Source organism: Chrysoperla carnea, chromosome 5 (assembly GCF_905475395.1).
Source record: "Chrysoperla carnea chromosome 5, inChrCarn1.1, whole genome shotgun sequence".
Lineage (NCBI taxonomy): Eukaryota > Metazoa > Arthropoda > Insecta > Neuroptera > Chrysopidae > Chrysoperla > Chrysoperla carnea.
Window position 1 is genome coordinate 19,922,172 of NC_058341.1, and position 18,156 is coordinate 19,940,327.

General features: G+C 28.9%; 5 protein-coding genes across 8 annotated transcripts; 2 read left to right on the top strand and 3 right to left on the bottom strand.

Annotated features, from left to right (window-relative positions):
* The first annotated feature begins 124 nt into the window (after positions 1-124).
* LOC123300373 (probable cyclin-dependent serine/threonine-protein kinase DDB_G0292550) lies at positions 125-1,375 on the top strand. Its single transcript, XM_044882942.1, has 3 exons — positions 125-207; positions 277-489; positions 701-1,375. Exons 1-3 carry the CDS (start codon positions 183-185, stop codon positions 1,027-1,029), a joined length of 567 nt encoding a protein of 188 aa, XP_044738877.1. The 5' UTR covers positions 125-182; the 3' UTR covers positions 1,030-1,375.
* On the bottom strand, positions 364-4,215 carry LOC123300375 (vasotab-like). The gene is made up of 3 exons (XM_044882944.1): positions 4,081-4,215; positions 3,718-4,019; positions 364-449 (listed from the first exon to the last, which is right to left on the bottom strand). The coding sequence occupies exons 1-3, from the start codon at positions 4,103-4,105 to the stop codon at positions 408-410; spliced, it is 369 nt and encodes a 122-aa protein (XP_044738879.1). The 5' UTR covers positions 4,106-4,215; the 3' UTR covers positions 364-407.
* Positions 3,747-6,623, bottom strand: LOC123300374 (vasotab-like). Its single transcript, XM_044882943.1, has 3 exons — positions 6,568-6,623; positions 6,120-6,506; positions 3,747-3,780 (listed from the first exon to the last, which is right to left on the bottom strand). The coding sequence occupies exons 1-2, from the start codon at positions 6,590-6,592 to the stop codon at positions 6,136-6,138; spliced, it is 396 nt and encodes a 131-aa protein (XP_044738878.1). The 5' UTR covers positions 6,593-6,623; the 3' UTR covers positions 3,747-3,780; positions 6,120-6,135.
* A 601-nt stretch (positions 6,624-7,224) lies between these two features.
* LOC123300771 lies at positions 7,225-8,562 on the bottom strand. Its single transcript, XM_044883419.1, has 2 exons — positions 8,458-8,562; positions 7,225-8,396 (listed from the first exon to the last, which is right to left on the bottom strand). The coding sequence occupies exons 1-2, from the start codon at positions 8,480-8,482 to the stop codon at positions 7,918-7,920; spliced, it is 504 nt and encodes a 167-aa protein (XP_044739354.1). The 5' UTR covers positions 8,483-8,562; the 3' UTR covers positions 7,225-7,917.
* Positions 8,563-12,632: 4,070 nt separating this feature from the next.
* LOC123299565 (annexin B9-like) lies at positions 12,633-17,451 on the top strand. Of its 4 annotated transcripts, none has more exons than XM_044881800.1 (5): positions 12,633-12,788; positions 15,030-15,063; positions 15,596-15,977; positions 16,089-16,597; positions 16,802-17,451. In XM_044881800.1, exons 2-5 carry the CDS (start codon positions 15,040-15,042, stop codon positions 16,853-16,855), a joined length of 969 nt encoding a protein of 322 aa, XP_044737735.1. In that variant the 5' UTR covers positions 12,633-12,788; positions 15,030-15,039; the 3' UTR covers positions 16,856-17,451. The 4 variants fall into 4 exon arrangements, with proteins under 4 accessions (XP_044737735.1, XP_044737734.1, XP_044737733.1 ...); XM_044881799.1 differs by having other exon boundaries at positions 12,634-12,792; positions 15,034-15,063; XM_044881801.1 differs by lacking the exon at positions 12,633-12,788 and adding an exon at positions 14,845-14,966 and having other exon boundaries at positions 15,034-15,063.
* Positions 17,452-18,156: the final 705 nt, after the last annotated feature.

Consider the following 18,156-nt stretch of genomic DNA (forward strand, 5'->3'; position numbering starts at 1 on the left):
TTTTCTAAAAATTATTAAATTGCATAATATTGATTTCTAATCAATATTTGAACAAATGTAAATCTAATAAATGTATTTATGCTTCACTTTAATGAAAATATAAAAGCGGAATTCAATTAAAGTACTTAAGTTTTTTTTGAATAGCACATTACTACCCTATTACATTACATAATACTGCAGCAATGGTAATTTTAAAACAGATTTTTGGTAAGACTTTAAACTTGTTAAATACCTTTTAATTAATAATTAATTTTCATTAAACTTTTAAACATTCAGTTTTTCTTGTAACTGTGACAATACAATCAGCATTGAGTCGTGATTGTCCAATATTATGTCCATATAATTATGAACCTGTATGTGCTGTCAATGAATCTGGAATTATACAAGTCTTTTTTAATAGATGTGAATTAGATGTTGCAATTTGTTTGAATGGGAAACCATACGATGATGTTGAATGGCATCTATGTTCCCCGGAAATCGTAGTAAATGGTAACTAGATTTAATTTTATATATGAGTATAGTTTCAATTCAGTTCTTAAGGTTGTTGAGGCGTTACAGAAACAAAAACGCCATTCAAATTTTGAGAAGTCTGTTTAAAATTAAAAATTGTGTTCACTGTTCTAAGAGATACTACCAGATAATAAAATTATGAAAATCGAAAATGATTAAAAAAATGTAAATAATATAAACAATTCTTCAGGAGGTAAACCAAATTCCACTGGTAATGAAAATAAAAATGGTACAAAAAATGATAATACTGTTAACACGACTCCAAGAGGCAACTTAAATGGTAATCCAAATTTGAATGGCAAGTCGAGTGATGGACATATACCGAAGTCCGATAACCATAATGATACTCCAGAAGGAAAATTTAATTCTACTGGTAATGAAAATAAAAATGGCACAAAAAATGATAATATTGTTAATACTACTCCAAGAAACAACTCAAAAGACAGCCCAAATTTGAATGGCAAGAGTGATGAAGATGAACATGTACCGAAACCTTGCGGCTATAATAAAGAATGTTAACCAGAAAGTTCCAAATAATATGATTACATATACAATTGTTTACATATACAAGTGGCTTTATTTTAATCAATTCATCAAAAATATCTCCTAAAATACATCAGTTATACAAATCTTGTTTGGGTGAAAATTATAAAGTTTGGCATCTTATTTGACCTAGACTAATTGATAAGAGATAGAATAATACTTTGAATTAAAAAGTTTCCCTCATCAATAAAACAAATATTTTTAAACTTACGTTTCTAATTTTGAGGGTAGATTCTGTTAGAACTTGAGAAAATTAGACGAAAATTAAGAGTAAAATTTTTCGATATATCTAAAAAAGTCTAAAAATAATCACTTATAGAAGAAATAGCACACTAATGCCAATCACTTCACCTGTTTAAATGCATTTTATGGAAAAACGAGTGCCGCCTATTATAATTTTCTTTATAGGAAAATATTTGTCATGCTTTTAACTAATGAATATTAGTTTTCCAAATTAATGTTCAGGAAATAAGCCTTGTTACATAATAAAGCATATCTGTAAAAACACTTCAATATAGTGTTTATATGTCAAAAATGCAAACTTTAAAAGCTAAAATCTATAAATTTAATACCGTAAGGGGTATTAAAAAATGTACCTGCTAATAAAGTGCATTAATGAGAATGCATATACATGATTTAAAGATGATCTAAAGAAGGCGTGATTTTTTTGGGAACTTGAGAGTGTTTTCTTTCGATTAAATTTGGTCATGATTGTTTTTTTAAACAGCATTAAAATGGAAACATGTGCGTTCATACCACAGTCTTTTGTGGAGCATTTAGCCAGTAGAAAGAGGGAGAGGTAGAAGAAGTGAGGAATAAAAAGGGAATATATGTATGTCAATAGCACAACTTGTTCATATAGGAATTTTCAAAAAGGTTATTTCCAATAAACATTCTTTGAATTCTTTAAAGAGATGCAGTTTCGAAGGGTAATGATGCTAAAGCCTACAAAAATAAATACTATGTACAAGCAAATAAATGCCAACACCTTGTTGAACAATCCTGTATAAATACAAACTACTTTACTAAAAATAAAAATCTACAAAATATTGACTTTCAAACAATATTTAAACAACTGCAAATATGGTTTTAAAAACAAATTTGTGTATTAAAAAGTTTATCGTAAAAATCACATTACAGAAATACTAGAATTTTTGCATTTAACCTTTTGTTCTTCCTCTTGTGGTTTACAAGACCCAATAAGCCCATGTTGCCCATTTACGAACTCAAACTCGCTTTTTGGGTACGGAGCACAATATAAAAAAAAAAGTTTCAGCTCGATATCTCTTTCCTTTTTTTAGTTATCGTGTTGATACGAACAGGCAAACGGAAATGGACTAATTAGGTTAATTTTATGAATACTTATATAAAAATTTCGTTATTAGCATCAATATTTCTAATCGTTAACTTGAAATTAAACTTAATATACTTTGATATATTTCATAAACCTCTAAGTTGGCTACATATGGAAAAGTTTTTTATTACAAGGTTTACGAAAAAAGTTTATTCTTTATAAAAAGCTCTAGAGCTGCAGCTGCTTTCAAAACTATTAACATTCAGCAACTTACTTTTGACATCTCATATATAGGTTTTCCACAATTTGAGCAAGTTCGGTAGGAATGTTAATGGTCGTTTAGAAATATAGACCATTTTGAACATATAATAAGGGCAACGGTTTAAGAAATCACTTCTGAGATATGTAGGAGTGTATTTAGGCAATTTTGTAAAATACACCTTGTATATAGGGTAAAAAAACGAAAAAGTTTTTAGGAAAAGAGCGCTCATATAATGAAAGGGAAAAAAGGAATAGTAGAAAAAGAAATTTTTAGGTAAGGGCTTCCACACGAAAACACAAAGAATAGTCCACGGTTCTCACCAATATAAATCCGGATTCCAGTATCTGTGACCCTCAAAATTTAACTCTAGTTCTACGCCTGTTTTCAGGTAAATTAATGGTAAAATAGGTCTAATTTTAAAATAAAAATAAAGTTTTGCATTTTATCTCCTTTTCATTTGAATGTACCTACCTACAATTCATACTTTTATTATTCTCTATAAAGCAACTTGCCCCGTCTCTTTGCAATCGGTTGGCGATGCACTTGTTACTGTGTACTGTCACTCTTATTGATGGTTGATTTTAAATTTATTAAATTATTTTTTAGTTTTCTGATTAATCCTAAATCTTTAATACACCGGCTCCAATTTATAAGAGATTTCGCTTTCTTGTAGTTAAATTGCTACAGGAAATTATTTTAGGTAATTCAAGTCATAAATTCTCATTTTGTTTATCATTTTATTCGGCAAAGTATAAAATTTTACACAAAGCAATTTAATTATCCTGGTGGAAAAAATATTTGAAGAAAGAATAAGAAATTCTGAAAAAGTCTTAGGAACTTTGAATTTTTCAACGTTTTCGGACTAGTCTAATTCAGAGTTATTCAGAGTTCTTAATGCTTTTTTAAAGTTTCTAAGACTTTTCAGAGTACCCTAAGACTTATTAACATTTATTCTTTTTTCAAATATTTTTTCCACCAGGATACTCAAGAAAATTTGTACCTATATTGATAATATTAAAAATATTATCAATGTAGATGCAAAATCGATTGACTTTATCAGTCACTAACTCTTACGAGGTTGATTTTGAACATTGTTTTCATTATTTGACCCATTTTCATTATCATTTCCATTAAAATTAAAATTTGTACCGTCATCAGCATTGTTTCCAAATTGAAAATCAATTGAGCTACCAGTCATTAATTGCCCAAGAGTACATGGTTGCCATTCAACATCATCGTATGGTTTCCCATTCAAACAAATTGCAACATCTAATGAACATTGGTTCGGGAAGATTTGTTTTATTCTTCCAATTTGATTGAGACCACAAATAGGTTTATAATCATCTGTACATAGTATTGGACAAACACGACTCAATGCTGATTGTATTCCCACAGCAATCACAAGAAATCCTGAAGAGTTTTTAACGTTAATTTAAATTGATTGTTGATAAAACAAAGTTAAAAATCTTACCAAATGCCTGTTGTAAAAAGACCATTGTTGCAGTATTCTGTAATAGTGTAATAATATGTTATACAATAAACTTACGTTAATTGCATTCACATTTCAACTTTTTATACGATTAATTCTGGTCCAAAAACACTTACATTTGCATTTGTTTAAATATTAATTAAAAGTCAATATTTTATTAATAAATAAAACTAAATTGTTTTGAAAAATTTCCACTATATATTTTTAATTTTAAATAAATTAAAATAATATTGTTACAATTATTTCGACCATTACGGCCAACTATTTATATTCAAAATACTTTGAGACGAAAAAAGTGTTAAATGAGGATTTTTTATGTACATCAACCTATTGGGTCAATTTTTTAAAATGTTCTGGTAGGTACTACGTAGGTCAAAGTCTACATCTAACTTGGTGCCTAGAAAGTTTGTACATTGCTATTGGCCAAATAAGCCAATTATTGGAAACCATTTCTGGGATGCATTCTCATTAATGAACTTGATTAGCAGGTAAATTTTTTAATACCATTTACAGTGATAAATTTTTTAATTTGAGCTGTTAGTTTGCATTTTTAACATGTAAATCTTATATTAAACTATTTTTAAAGGTACGCTTTATTATGTAACAAGGCTAATTTTCTTAATAGTACAGTTAAAGATGTTACAAATAAAGGAAAATGAAAGAAACTGATGGCTAAAACCTCATGGAATGTATTTCTTTGTTAAAAAAAATGCTTCTATTTGTTAATAAACAATACATTGTTAATTCAATGAAACGATTAATGTTAAATTTGCCTCACAAAATTAATAAATAGGCAGCTTGAACATTGTTTAATAGTTTTCGATTATTTGAACAAACACTTAACATTTACGTCAAACAAGTTGCCTAAGTACTAATTTTTTAAGTGAATTTTAATATTGATGACTTGAAGGAATCTAATTTTTTTAAACCTAATTTCTATTCCAAAAATTGAAACATAATCTAAGTTGTTCCAGTATGCTCTTGCGGCTGTGCCAATCACATCACTATTTTGTTATAATATTAAGTATAAGTGATAGAACCAATTAAAAAAAAGATTGTTTACAACAAAGTTGCATTTCAAAACAATATTTGAAAGTACATTCTTATTCTTATAATTATAGACAGTATATTATTACTTTCATACAAACAATTCATGCGGTTCAGTCAACTTCACCAGTCAACTCCGTACGGTAGTTGTATCACATTCGTGGCTCTTTTCGTTATATGTGCTCTCGCTACGAGGTTGAGACAACTTCATATCGTTCATATTAAGATTTTTTTCAGTGCATTATTATGGATCCGTACCAGATTAATACTTAAATGTTAATTTTGAGTTAAACTTTATTAACCAACCCCCTTCCCCTCCAGGCATTACAAAAAATATGAAAATTATGTTTGAATCATCTTTTCAATATTTTAAGTTTTTGACGAGAAAAATAAACAAAATTCAGAATTGTTTAGAATTATTTTAACGCACTTAAGCGTTTTTTGCACACTTACAAGAAACTTTTATGAGAAAATTTACAATGGACCAGAAATATCAGTATTTACTAAGGCGTCAAAATTTTGATCTTCGGAGGAAATAAGACTGAAATAGAAGTCCTAATATGTACTACCATTCTTATTGTCCGTTGATTTTCAATTATTAAATTCATTAATTAGTTTTGTGACTGCATTTTATTTTTTCATTAATTGATCAGCTACCTTCTTATTTTTAATAAACCGTTGCAACCAAATTTAAAGACACCAATGCATGCTTTCTTATAAAAAAAATCTAGTTTAACTGTTACAGGAAACTATTTTAGGCTTGCTTGAAGTATGCAGAAGTTACACACGAAACGAATAAGGATAAATTAAGTCATAAATTTTCATTTTGTTTTCATTTTATTCGGCAAAATTTAAAAATTACATAAAACAATTAAGGGTACTAATTACCCAAGCAAATTTTTACTCATTGATAATCGATTTTTGAACATTATTTTAAAATTTGTACCGTCATCAGCTTTGTCTGGAATACTTGTAATAATCGATTAATGATTAGAGTATTCCAAATCGTATATCGGTTAATTTTAACGGAGTTGTTTCTACATCATTTCTATTATTATTACCATTTTCATTATCATTTCCATTAAAATTGAAATTTGTACCATCAGAGGAATTGTTTCCAAATTGAAAATCAATTGAGTTACCAGTCATTAATTGTCCAAGAGTACATGGTTGCCATTCAACATCATCGTATGGTTTTCCATTCAAACAAATTGCAACATCTAATGAACATTGGTTGGGGAAGATTTGTTTTATTCTTCCAATTTGATTGAGACCACAAATAGGTTTATAATCATCTGTACATAGTATTGGACAAACACGACTCAATGCTGATTGTATTCCCACAGCAATCACAAGAAATCCTGAAGAGTTTTTAACGTTAATTTAAATTGATTGTTGATAAAACAAAGTTAAAAATCTTACCAAATGCCCGTTGTAAAAAGACCATTGTTGCAGTATTCTGTAATAGTGTAATAATATGTTATTAAACCTACGTTAATTGCATTCACATTTCAACTTTTTATACGATTAATTCTGGTCCAAAAACACTTACATTTGCATTTGTTTAAATATTAATTAAAAGTCAATATTTTATAATTTTAATTATTTTTATAACAATAACTAGCAGTTATCTACCAGCGTCGTTGGACAATTTCAGTTTTTAAAAATTAGGAGTACCGCGTTATAACACCTTCATTTCACTTGCCCTTACTTATTGTTCACAATTTCATGGGTTTTACTTTTTTGATGTGGCGGCACCTTAATTTTTGGAAAACAAAGTAAAGTCCATGTTATTACTTAGTAATGTACTATTCTGTAAGTGAAAGAATTGTCTAATGGATTCAAATTCAAAGATGACGAATTTTCATACAAACATTCAAGTAATTTTTAAACCCCTTTACAATTTGGGTTTCCAGCAATTTTAAAGCCCCCAATGCACATTTTCTTGAAAGAGAATTCTAGTTAAACTGCTCCAGAAAACTATTCTATGTTTGCTTGAAATATACAGGAGTTACACACGAAACAAATCAGGATAAATTAAGCCATAAATTTTCATTTCATTTATCATTTTATTTGGAGAAAAAACATAATTTTACACAAAAGCAATTAAGCATTATTAAAATAATAAGTTAAGAAAAATATTTTTCTATTGGTGATATTAGAAGAATTATCAATGGTTCTAAAATCACTACATGGCTTCTCAGCCACTAATTATCAGTTATATTTTGAACATCATTTTTATTATTGATGGAACCATTTTCATTATCATATAAGTTTAATTCTGTACCGCCATTGGGATTGTCTCCGAAACAAAAAGAAATTTTATTATTAGCCTTGGAGACCGTGACAGTCAAACTGGACTTACATGGATTTCGAAATTTCGCATATGAATAAATACTATTTATCGGCAGGGTTTATCCTAGCAGAAATATTTTAGCCAGGATTTCTTTTATATTTTACTGGTGTTGAAATTAAAAGAAAAAAGTAATTCTGCGATAAGGGTAAAATTTTATTGGCTTTATGTATTAAAAATCGGTATGACAGACCTTTCTGTAACGATAAGAGCTGTCACACCAAATTTTCTTGAAAATAGATAAAATTTGCAATAAAATGGCCATAAAGTGCAAAATACTTGTAATAATTAAAAATAAAAATATTTCTGCCAAGATAAACCCTGTCACACCTAGTCCATATTGTACCTATCGTTAAATAGTATTGATTCGTATTGGTAAGTACAGTTTTACTGTCACGGGCTCCCCGCTTATATTGGTTTTAATATTTGCTTGAAGTATTTTCCACATCATTCTTATTGTTTTCACCATTTTCATTATCATTTCCATTAAAATTAAAATCTGTACCGTCAGTGGAATTGTCTCCAAAACCAAAAACAATTTTATTATCTGTTAATAATTGTCTTGGAGTATTTTTCACTTCATTTTGATTATTAGCACCATTTTCATTATCATTTCCATTAAAATTAAAATCTGTACCATCATCCGCATTGCTTCCAAAATGAAATTCAATTGAGCTACCAGTTATTAACTGTCCAAGAGTACATGGTTTCCATTGGACATCATCGTAATATTTTCCATTCAAACAATTTGCAACATTTAATAAACATTTGTTGGGGAAGATTCGTTTTATTCGTCCAACTTGATTGAGACCACAAATAGGAGCATAAGTATCTGGACATACTATCGGGCAATCATAACTCAAAGCTGATTGTATGCTTACAGCAATTAAAAGAAATACTGAAAAGTTTTAAACGTTAATTCAAATCGATTGTTGAGAAAATAAAGTAAAAAGTCTTACCAAGATTCTGTTTTACAAAGATCATTGTTGCAGTGTTATGTAATTATGTTGTATACAATAAACTTACTTTGATTGAATTCACATCCCGGTGACGTTATATACAATAAATTTTGACTCAAAAGAACTCCTTTGTCAATATTTTGTACAATATATTATTTTGTCAATATTGATACATAATCAATATTTTGTACCTCTAATTATTTTTAGAATAATTTGTATTTACTTTTGTTTCTTTGTTTCGTAATGAAAATGGTCCCGAAGTAGCAGATTTAAGCGGTCGGTAAGGTTCCCGTTCCGGTAAGCATTAGGGACATTAGGACTCTATTTAGTGAATTTAAGGACTCTATAGGATTCTATTTATTCTATTTTTCCTTTTTTAGTGCCGGTGGCAAGTACTTAAATTGCGCTTTACATATACCGGGATCGGCTCTAACGATTTTGGTGAAATTCGTATACTGATAGTATTTAACATAAGAGTAAAGGCAAAATTGGGAAGAGTCGCCATAATGGTGTCACATTTTCCCTAAAGAGTCTGTGCATTTAAATGATAAACTTTTTAAATTAATTCAAATGATAGAGTATCAAATTAAAGTATTAATTTCTCTCTACGTTTTCGAGCAAAACAAAGAGTTAACTCATTACTCTCCTAAATGATACTGGGGTATTTTCCACACAGCTGAAAAGAATGACCCGAAGTTAATGGGTTTCAAAAAAAATTCCGATAAGATCGGATCAAATTTGCCTGTGTTATCAAAAAAATCGAATTTTTAAACTTTATGACGTCATCAGAATCCAAAAAATTTAATTTTGCTCTATCAAAGCCAAATTTGATCCGATTTTGATAAGTCAAGTATGTAATCCTACTAAATTTGGGTCATTCTTTTCAAATTTGTGATCAAAATTAGCCTAGCTTTTATAGGTTTCCAGAATCTGGAATCTTGGTTCCGGAATTCAGCACATAAGTCATAACTAGCGAAAAACTGGCATCACAGCTGAAAAGAATGACCCAAAATTAGTGGGTTTCAATAAAAATTCCAATTAGATTGGATCAAATTTGTCTGTGTTATCAAAAAATGAAATTTTTTAACTTGATGACGTCATCAGAATCCAAAAAAATTAATTTTGCTCTATTACATCCAAATTTTATCCAATTTTGATAAATCAAGTATGTAACCCTACTAAACTTGGGTCATACTTTTCAAATTTGTGATCAAAATTAACAAAGCTCTAATAGGTTTCCAGAATGTGGAATCCTTTTTTCAGAATTTATTCAGAAAATCAGACTTCATTCAGAATAAGTACGACGAAAATTTGGCAAGTCTGGCTCTTATATTTTTCATTGTGGAAAACATTTAAACAGCTGCACTGAAATCATTTATATACGTATAAACAAGAAATTGTTCTAAAAATGATTAAATTTAAAAACAATCTTTGAATCAATATTTAAATATTTAAATATTGATTCAAATTTGTGCTTTTAATTCATAATTTATGTAAAATTCTAAAAAAGTTATGTTCATTTCAAGTTAGTTTATTGTACGATACACTACATAGCTGTATCATATTAGTTAGAATGGTGTTTCTAAAAGAAGCTTTCGGTAAGATTTTATAACTCAATACTTAAATGTTCTAAAATGTCTGATTCCAAGAATTTTATTCGTACTTTTCGTCTTATATTGTCAAGTTGTAACATAATTCACCATCAAAATTAAAAATATATATTTTTTTTTAAATTTGTGTCGACTACTGTGCTTATACTTCCTTAATTAATCAGGCACAATGAGTTTTTTTTGTTTTCAATAATAAATTAAGGTTTTAACTTTAAATAGTTTTTTTTTTTTTTTAAATTTCCACCGACTAATTTTGGAGAAATCTATGAAAACATATCATCCATCTATCGTTTTATCATAAGACCAATGTTAAATATGCCTGATTTTAAATTTTACCATACCTTAAATTTTCAGAATTGATTTAAACTTAGTCCAACTTCATAAAAAAAACGTCAAGCCTCTTATCCAAAATTGCCCTGGCGCTCGTATATCGCTTTAAATTAGAACGTTGGTTAGCTTCATTGTGCTTTACAGTTTCATCAATGATAGAAAAATGATTAAGCTTGAGATTTTAGTAGGAAAATCTATGAGTTTTTAAATAAAGACGGATTTTAGCATATCTTCGTCGCCAAAGTTGTAATTTATCACCGTATGAGGTATGTTCTCATGGTCACTAAGGGAGTTTGTTCCATGATCAACACAATAGCCATTAGGTACATTTTTATTATTATTGATTGATAATAATTTCATAATTCCTGATAAAAAGTATTTGATCGATTAGTTTTAATTTTTAATCGTAGAATTATTAATTGATATATTTATTTATTAGGGGTATAAATTTCTTGATAATTATCAACGAACCATAGTATAAACAAACAAAAAACCATAGAACATCTTATCTATTATTACTCTAGCAAGTTTTTTTCTGTCCTACTATATCTTTCTTATTCCTTTATCATATTTCATGATTCACCCCTCATTTTCAAGCTTATCATGTCTAGGTTTGACGAAAAATATACTCACGATCTAAAAATGTACCGCTTAGTGAAAAACACGCTAAACAAATAATTTGAACGAAAAAATATCATAAATTTAAATTAATTGAAATAATAGGTTTATTAGGCAAACATGTTCTCCTAATATCAATTTAAGAACTTTTGATTATCTTTACGGTAAAATCCAATGATGATAGAGATTATACACCATAGAGCTGTATAGACATAAGTCACAATAAATAAATTCTTGGCCACAATGAGAGAGGTAGAAAGAGACAGAAATTGTAGGCGTATTAGAGAGACGAAGACAGCTATACGCGTCTCCTTTATCTTTCTATCTTCAGGTAAACGCGCCTACTTTATCTGTCTCTCTCTCTACTTCAATCAACCGTTTGGGCGGTAACTTTGTTGCTCTATGGCATTATCTTTACGATAAAATCCCAAGATGATGATATTAATTTTTAATTTTGTTTCTTTAATTTTTATTTGATAGAAAGTTTTATTTTCATTCCAGAAATCTTAATTACAAATTTTAGAATATCGTTTACAAGTATTTATTATATACAAATATGGCACCAAATTTTTAATTTTATGCGTTTTGTATGCTGTTTATTATTTAATTCTAAGAATTTATTGAACGTTTAGAAAATTGATTCATACAATACTTTCGGAATGAATATAGTAATTCAACTTATCAGGAAATAATTGATCTGGTCTAAGGATCATGTCAACTCTGCTTTTGTAAAATATAATAAATGTCCTTGATTCATATTCCAAGAACAATAAACTAGTGTTCCACTGTTGATTATAGTCTAGTTAGTATTGGCGCACGAATGCAAAAAAAAAAAACTACTAAACTTCATTATTGACCCATAGTTTTTTTAGAAACCGCCTCTAGAAGGCAAAGATATCTTCTGATAAAGAAGATGTTATAATTTAATGATGCTACAAAGTTCTGTCTCTAGGTTTGAGGCAATACAAATAACCTACAGCTCCTCTACCATGACTGCTTCCAGGATGAATATGTAAAATGTTTTAGACCCGAAAATTCTATACCTGTCTCTTTGAAGACTATCGTAGGCGGATGTAAATGTTTTTTTCTAAAATAATGCAACTAAGCCTGGAATCTAAGATAGCTGTTGTTAAAAAAAAAAATAAAACTTGCTTTCCATGGAAACGGCATATAAGAAAATATGTAGTTATGGGTGCTGTGGCATCGAAACTTACAAATCGAAACTTTTTTTCGCAACCAATGCTACCGTTTGGCTTACGAAGTATTTTCAAAGGTAAAATTACGTACAAGTGATTAATAATTTTTCATATATTACTAGAGTGTGCAAGGTGGAGTCAGAAGTTAAGCCTTATTTTGCGTGTATTATCAAATCGAAAAAAGTAGGATCGAAAATTTTCTACATTCATAGGCTAATGTATATTGGACTATGAGTGCTAAACAAGTAAACTACATTGAATGAATGAATCATGCGTACGTCAAATTAAAAAAAAAATATTACAATATTATCTAATATTATTAATTACTCATTACTTGAAACCAACTAGCAATGAATTAAAATTAGACTTATGTAGAAAATTATTTATTATAATTTCTATTGAGTAATTTATTTAAATTCTCTATGTTTATATATTTAAAATAAGTTCCGTTCACATCAGAGCACAGCACAGACGTCAGTTTACTTTTAGCATTCAGTGGATTCACACAATCAGTCAGTGTGTCTCAGTGTTTTACCGATTTTTTACGAATAATTATTAATTTTATTGAATTATAACCTTAGGTGGGTGTGGCAAAGTGTGTTTTTTTTTACTGAGTTTATTGTTATTTTTTACTAATTAATATTTTATTAATAAAAAAAAAGTAGTAAGTTGATATTAGAAACTAAATATACATTAAATAAGTATTCAATCGTTCTGTTGTTAACCGATTTTGAATTTCAAATAGAAAACAGTGTGTATATCAGTTTTTTGATAACAATTAAATTTTCAATTTACCAGGGTTGGCTTTAAGTTTTTTGTATCCACGATTAGCTTTATAGGTCGGTCTATACTCCGAAAAATAGGCTGTAATTCTGATCTGTGTGCGAATTAGATCATTTTTTGGATTATCTAACCTAATGCGATAATTTTTTACATTCATGTTTGCTTTGAAAACATTAATTATTTTATTAGGAAACTACAACTGATAGTCATTATATTATCGATAAAAAAACTTAGACAAATATGAAATTAGAAGAACTTTTAGTTTATGTACCTACAGTGTGTCCGTCGAAAAAGTTACCAACAGGAACAAAACAAATCACAATTTTTATTAATTTTACCATAAAATTCCCATAAAAATTCTCCTTGTTGGGAATATAGCTTCCAGAAAACTTTTTTCAAATTTTCAATATATAATAAATTTCGAAAGACCGTTAAAAGTGGTAGATTTAAGACTACTATATTTTCTTTCCTCCTAAAAATGGGCCGATAGGTAACGAATTTGTCAGTTATTTTTATTTTCGATTTAGAAATACAAGGGCATACATTTTTTTTAAAATCATTTTGTATAAATCAATTTTTGGATTTTAAATGATTTCTGTTACAAATCAAAGAAAAATTTACTATAAATATTTTGATTGGTGTCGAATATTTTAACATGATTATTAAATCCGATAAACAAAACATGAAAGGAAGTTAATTAATATAATAAAAACATTAGTCCAAAAATACATTTATATTGAGAAGTAGCCTTCGGAAATAACAACGAAATAATTATTTTTTCGTGGATATAACTGAATTAATACATTTCAAGACGATTTATCTATCAAGTATATCAAATTGAATTTGTATGTTTTTCTCACAGTACTTTTGACAATTACATGTTACTAGCTTGATACCCGCCCGCTTCGCTGGATTTTAGGACTGTTAAAGACTATCGCTTTATAGCCTTTACCTCCCTTAACCCTTGCTTTTATTTATCCCCCTTTCATGACATTCGAGATAGAGGTTGGAATTGTTTTACAAGGGTAAAATATATGTACAGTTAAAATTTTTTTTTATTAAAGTAAAATAGTCACAATTCATTGAGTATATTAGAATAGATGGCCACTGAATTTTGATCATTGCTACAAAAATCTTTAATTTATGGTTCAAAATGATGCTAATAGATGGCGTAATGATTATGTCAGACTAAATTTAATTTATTAAAAAATATATCTAAAAATTATTGCTCATGTGTTACTCTGATGTATGAGCTATATTATTTTAGAGTTTCATTCAAATCCATTCAGTAGTTTTTGCGTGACAGCGTTAGAAACAAACAAACAAAGAAACAACCTTACTTTCACATTTATAATATGTAGGAATAGAGATAGTTTTGTCATTAAATAGTATTTTCATCATAACAACATTAAAAACATAAAATTGAAAATTAATCGATATTTTAAAAATTTACTTTACCATAAAAATTCCTTGAAACTCCGCCAATTTTCAAATGAATGCAGTGGTTAGTGGTGATGAATGTTTCTAAAAAACTAAGGAACATGATGTATAGGAAAAATAATATTTGAAAACGGTACTGTTCGGCAGGTTTTTCACACTCTGCAGTAGTTTCCTGCTTATTTACTCGACCATGAGCTAACCTATCAATAGGAATTTCTAAAAATATAAAGTACACGTCTATAAAAATTATATTTACTAGGAAAATTGACTTAAATGAATGATTAAGTTCGCCTCTGTATGTCTCCAATAAGTGATTATTGTATTCTGATATTAATAAAAGTAACCATATTTAAACAAACATGACATCATCGCTGAAAAAAAAAACCCACATCAACAACTTCCCTTTCACAACAACTCAGCAGAACTCAGTCAGTTTTAACAATTAACACGATTTCGTTTTAATAACCAGCATTTTATAAATCAAATACTTTCGCACAGCTTGATTACATATCGTAACAACCACCATAAAATTGTATAAGATCCGTTCTCATTTTTTTAAATAAAATTAAAAGTTAACATAGTTTATTTTTTATTTTTAGATAAAAATGGCTCAATATTATCCATTCAAGGTAAATATAATATTTTATTTTATTATTATTAAATTTAATTATTATTGGTACCGGTTTTTTTAAATTAGAAAAATACATGATTAAGTTTAAATTACTAAATTCAATGTTTTTGGTTACTCACGCAAAATGATGATCTTTTTTAATTTGATGAGTTCAAAGAGTGTGTAGGACAGAGAAGATAATATTTGTTTAATTCGTTGAGTTCAAAAAAGTGTCAAGGATAGAGAAGATCGGCCATTATTTACGACCTCTTTACGATTTAGCTACAGGGTCGAAACAAGTACACGGAACCACTTGTAGCTGCTATTAGATTATATTGTCAGCCAGTTCACAAAATTTCTTATAATTTTAGTCCTAAGTTTTTAACAGTTTAAAATGATTTATGCTCCTTTATTCACTCAATTAGACACAAAATGTTTCACCGAAAATAATCCACTTATAGAAATTTAATCGTTATCTTCAAATTTTGATGTAACGCCGGTACCAAACTTAATATTATTTCAAAAATTTAATCAACTTTTATCAATTATAGTGCACTGCCACCGTATTCCCGGCTGATCCTTTTGATCCAGTCGCCGATGCAACGACCTTACGTAAAGCTATGAAAGGTTTTGGTTGTGATGAGAAAGCTATCATTGATGTAATTGCAAATCGTGGTATTGTACAACGTTTAGAAATCGCTGAAGCATATAAAACATCATTTGGTAAAGATTTAATACACGATTTGAAAAGTGAACTTGGTGGAAAATTTGAAGATGTTATTATTGCATTAATGACACCGTTACCGGAATTCTATGCAAAAGAATTACATGATGCTGTCGCAGGTCTAGGTACCGATGAAGAAGCTATTGTTGAAATATTATGTACATTGTCGAATTATGGTATCAAGACAATATCACAGTTTTATGAACAAAGTAAGTATTAAGAATTAGGAAAAATAACCAATGCGACTAATCACTTTTAACATAAAACCAACTTCTTCGAATTCTTTCTAAATATTAATAAGACAATTCTTTTATTCCTAGAATATGGTAAAAGCTTAGAAAAAGATTTAAAAGACGATACATCCGGACATTTTAAACGTTTCTGTGTATCTTTATGCCAAGCAAATCGTGATGAAAATCAAGAAGTTGATACCGCACAAGCTGCAGCCGATGCAGAAGCGTTAGTAGCTGCCGGTGTTGAACAATGGGGAACTGATGAATCAACTTTCAATGCAATTTTAATAACACGTAGCTATCAACAATTACGGCAAACATTCATCGAATACGAACGTTTAGCTGGACATGATATTGAAGAAGCATTAAAACGTGAATTCAGTGGAAATATATTAAAAGGTTTTCTAGCGATTGTACGATGTGTAAAAAGTAAAGTGGGATTCTTTGCTGAACGTTTACACGCTTCAATGAAGGGTTTGGGTACAAATGACAAGACATTGATACGAATTGTTGTCTCACGTTCGGAAATTGATTTGGGTGATATTAAACAAGCATTTGAAGAGAAATATGGAAAATCATTGGAAAGTTGGATTTCTGTAAGTATTTCTTTATATTTCATCAATTTTCTTAAACCATATAGAATGCCCCCTTAAAATCAAGTTTTGGATGCTGTACGAAGTTGTAATTTTAGAATTGTTTTTTGTGTCAAAATTCCAAGGGATAATTATTTTATTAATATGGGTCTTTTTTATACTCTCTTAGAAATAAAAGTACTAATTTTTTCCTTTTTTGATTTTCAGGGTGACACTTCCGGCGATTACAAAAAAGTTCTATTAGCTATCGTTAATGTTTAAAAGTATATTTAATTTATGCAGTTGTTGCCAGAGAGAAATAGGAAAGAAAGTTTATAGCGAAGATAACTATGCGCTTCTCCAAATAATTCAATATTTTGGGTATCTACTTTTGGGAACATTCAAATTATGTAAATGTTTGGAAGCTTTTATTACAACAAAGAATGAATGTTTTTTTGATGTTAGTACTACTCTCTGTATTCCTCTTTGGTCTCAACTATTTTCGAAATACTTAAAAGATACATTTTTTTTACATTATCTGCTGAATTTTTCTACACACTAGCACACCATTGCTAAGTGTTAAATCACAAAATCACCTCAAAACGCGATATAATCGTTGCATTTTTTTAATCGTTAATTAACCGTCCTCTCAGTTTAAGACTCGAATAACTGTATCACTCGCAAACGTTAATTAACGATGTAAGTCGTTTTTAAAAGTCAATTTACAATTATATAATAATAAAATTAGTTTTATGGAAAAAAAACAGAATGCTTTCTATGTATTGTTAAAATAGTTTGAAAAGAAAGAAAGAGTTCTCTACCTTAGCAAGCTAAAGGGTGTTCTAATAAGAACGCCGGTTTTGGGTTTTAAATAAAACATATATATTTGTGCTATAAGATTGAAACATTTATTGAAGAATGAATGAAGTACCCATAATGAGGTTATGAATGGAATAAGACATCCGAAAAATCCGAGTCATCTGACTTTACTGGCATAGACGTGCTCTTTTCATGAAATTTTCAAGGACGAATAAATTTTGCGGTATTTCAGTGATACAGCGTTGAATTTCATCTTTTAAGGCTTCAATCATTATGAGTTTGTTCTGTCTTCAACTTTGTACGCCAGGTTTCAAATCTTCTGTTAAGATTCGAACCATAGTGGTTATGGAAACCAGGGCTGCCAGATGGAATTATTGGATATAAAACCTGAATAATTTGGTGATCTTCTATGTCCAGCTCGTATTCTAGATTGCCTCGTATAATTGGATAAAAAAATAAAAATTCAAATGTCTTGTATTGCAAAATTTTACCGCCAAAGGAATACATTTTTATCTGAGGCTAGACTGATCGTTTACAATTTATGACAATCAACAAAAACGAATTGTTTGATTATTTTCATATTCTTCGTAATTTAAAGTGACTAAAAATCGATAATTATATAATAAAAAATGATTCGGGATAACAAAATTTGATTCGGAATAATTTCAGTGACCCAACGGAATAAAAAAGGTTTTCTCTACTGGCTGCCCTGATGGAGACACCCATTTATGGTGCTCAATTCTAAACCGGCATTCTTATTGGAA

Coding starts and splice junctions, on each gene's coding strand:
- LOC123300373 (XM_044882942.1), top strand. CDS start 183: ATGGTAATTTTAAAACAGATTTTTG. Junction 208..276: donor AATTTTAAAACAGATTTTTG/GTAAGACTTTAA, acceptor TTAAACATTCAG/TTTTTCTTGTAACTGTGACA. Junction 490..700: donor CCCGGAAATCGTAGTAAATG/GTAACTAGATTT, acceptor ACAATTCTTCAG/GAGGTAAACCAAATTCCACT.
- LOC123300375 (XM_044882944.1), bottom strand. CDS start 4,105: ATGGTCTTTTTACAACAGGCATTTG. Junction 4,020..4,080: donor CTTTTTACAACAGGCATTTG/GTAAGATTTTTA, acceptor AAAACTCTTCAG/GATTTCTTGTGATTGCTGTG. Junction 450..3,717: donor GAAATGATAATGAAAATGGG/TCAAATAATGAA, acceptor ATGCCATTCAAC/ATCATCGTATGGTTTCCCAT.
- LOC123300374 (XM_044882943.1), bottom strand. CDS start 6,592: ATGGTCTTTTTACAACGGGCATTTG. Junction 6,507..6,567: donor CTTTTTACAACGGGCATTTG/GTAAGATTTTTA, acceptor AAAACTCTTCAG/GATTTCTTGTGATTGCTGTG.
- LOC123300771 (XM_044883419.1), bottom strand. CDS start 8,482: ATGATCTTTGTAAAACAGAATCTTG. Junction 8,397..8,457: donor CTTTGTAAAACAGAATCTTG/GTAAGACTTTTT, acceptor AAAACTTTTCAG/TATTTCTTTTAATTGCTGTA.
- LOC123299565 (XM_044881800.1), top strand. CDS start 15,040: ATGGCTCAATATTATCCATTCAAG. Junction 15,064..15,595: donor CTCAATATTATCCATTCAAG/GTAAATATAATA, acceptor TATCAATTATAG/TGCACTGCCACCGTATTCCC. Junction 15,978..16,088: donor ATCACAGTTTTATGAACAAA/GTAAGTATTAAG, acceptor TTTTATTCCTAG/AATATGGTAAAAGCTTAGAA.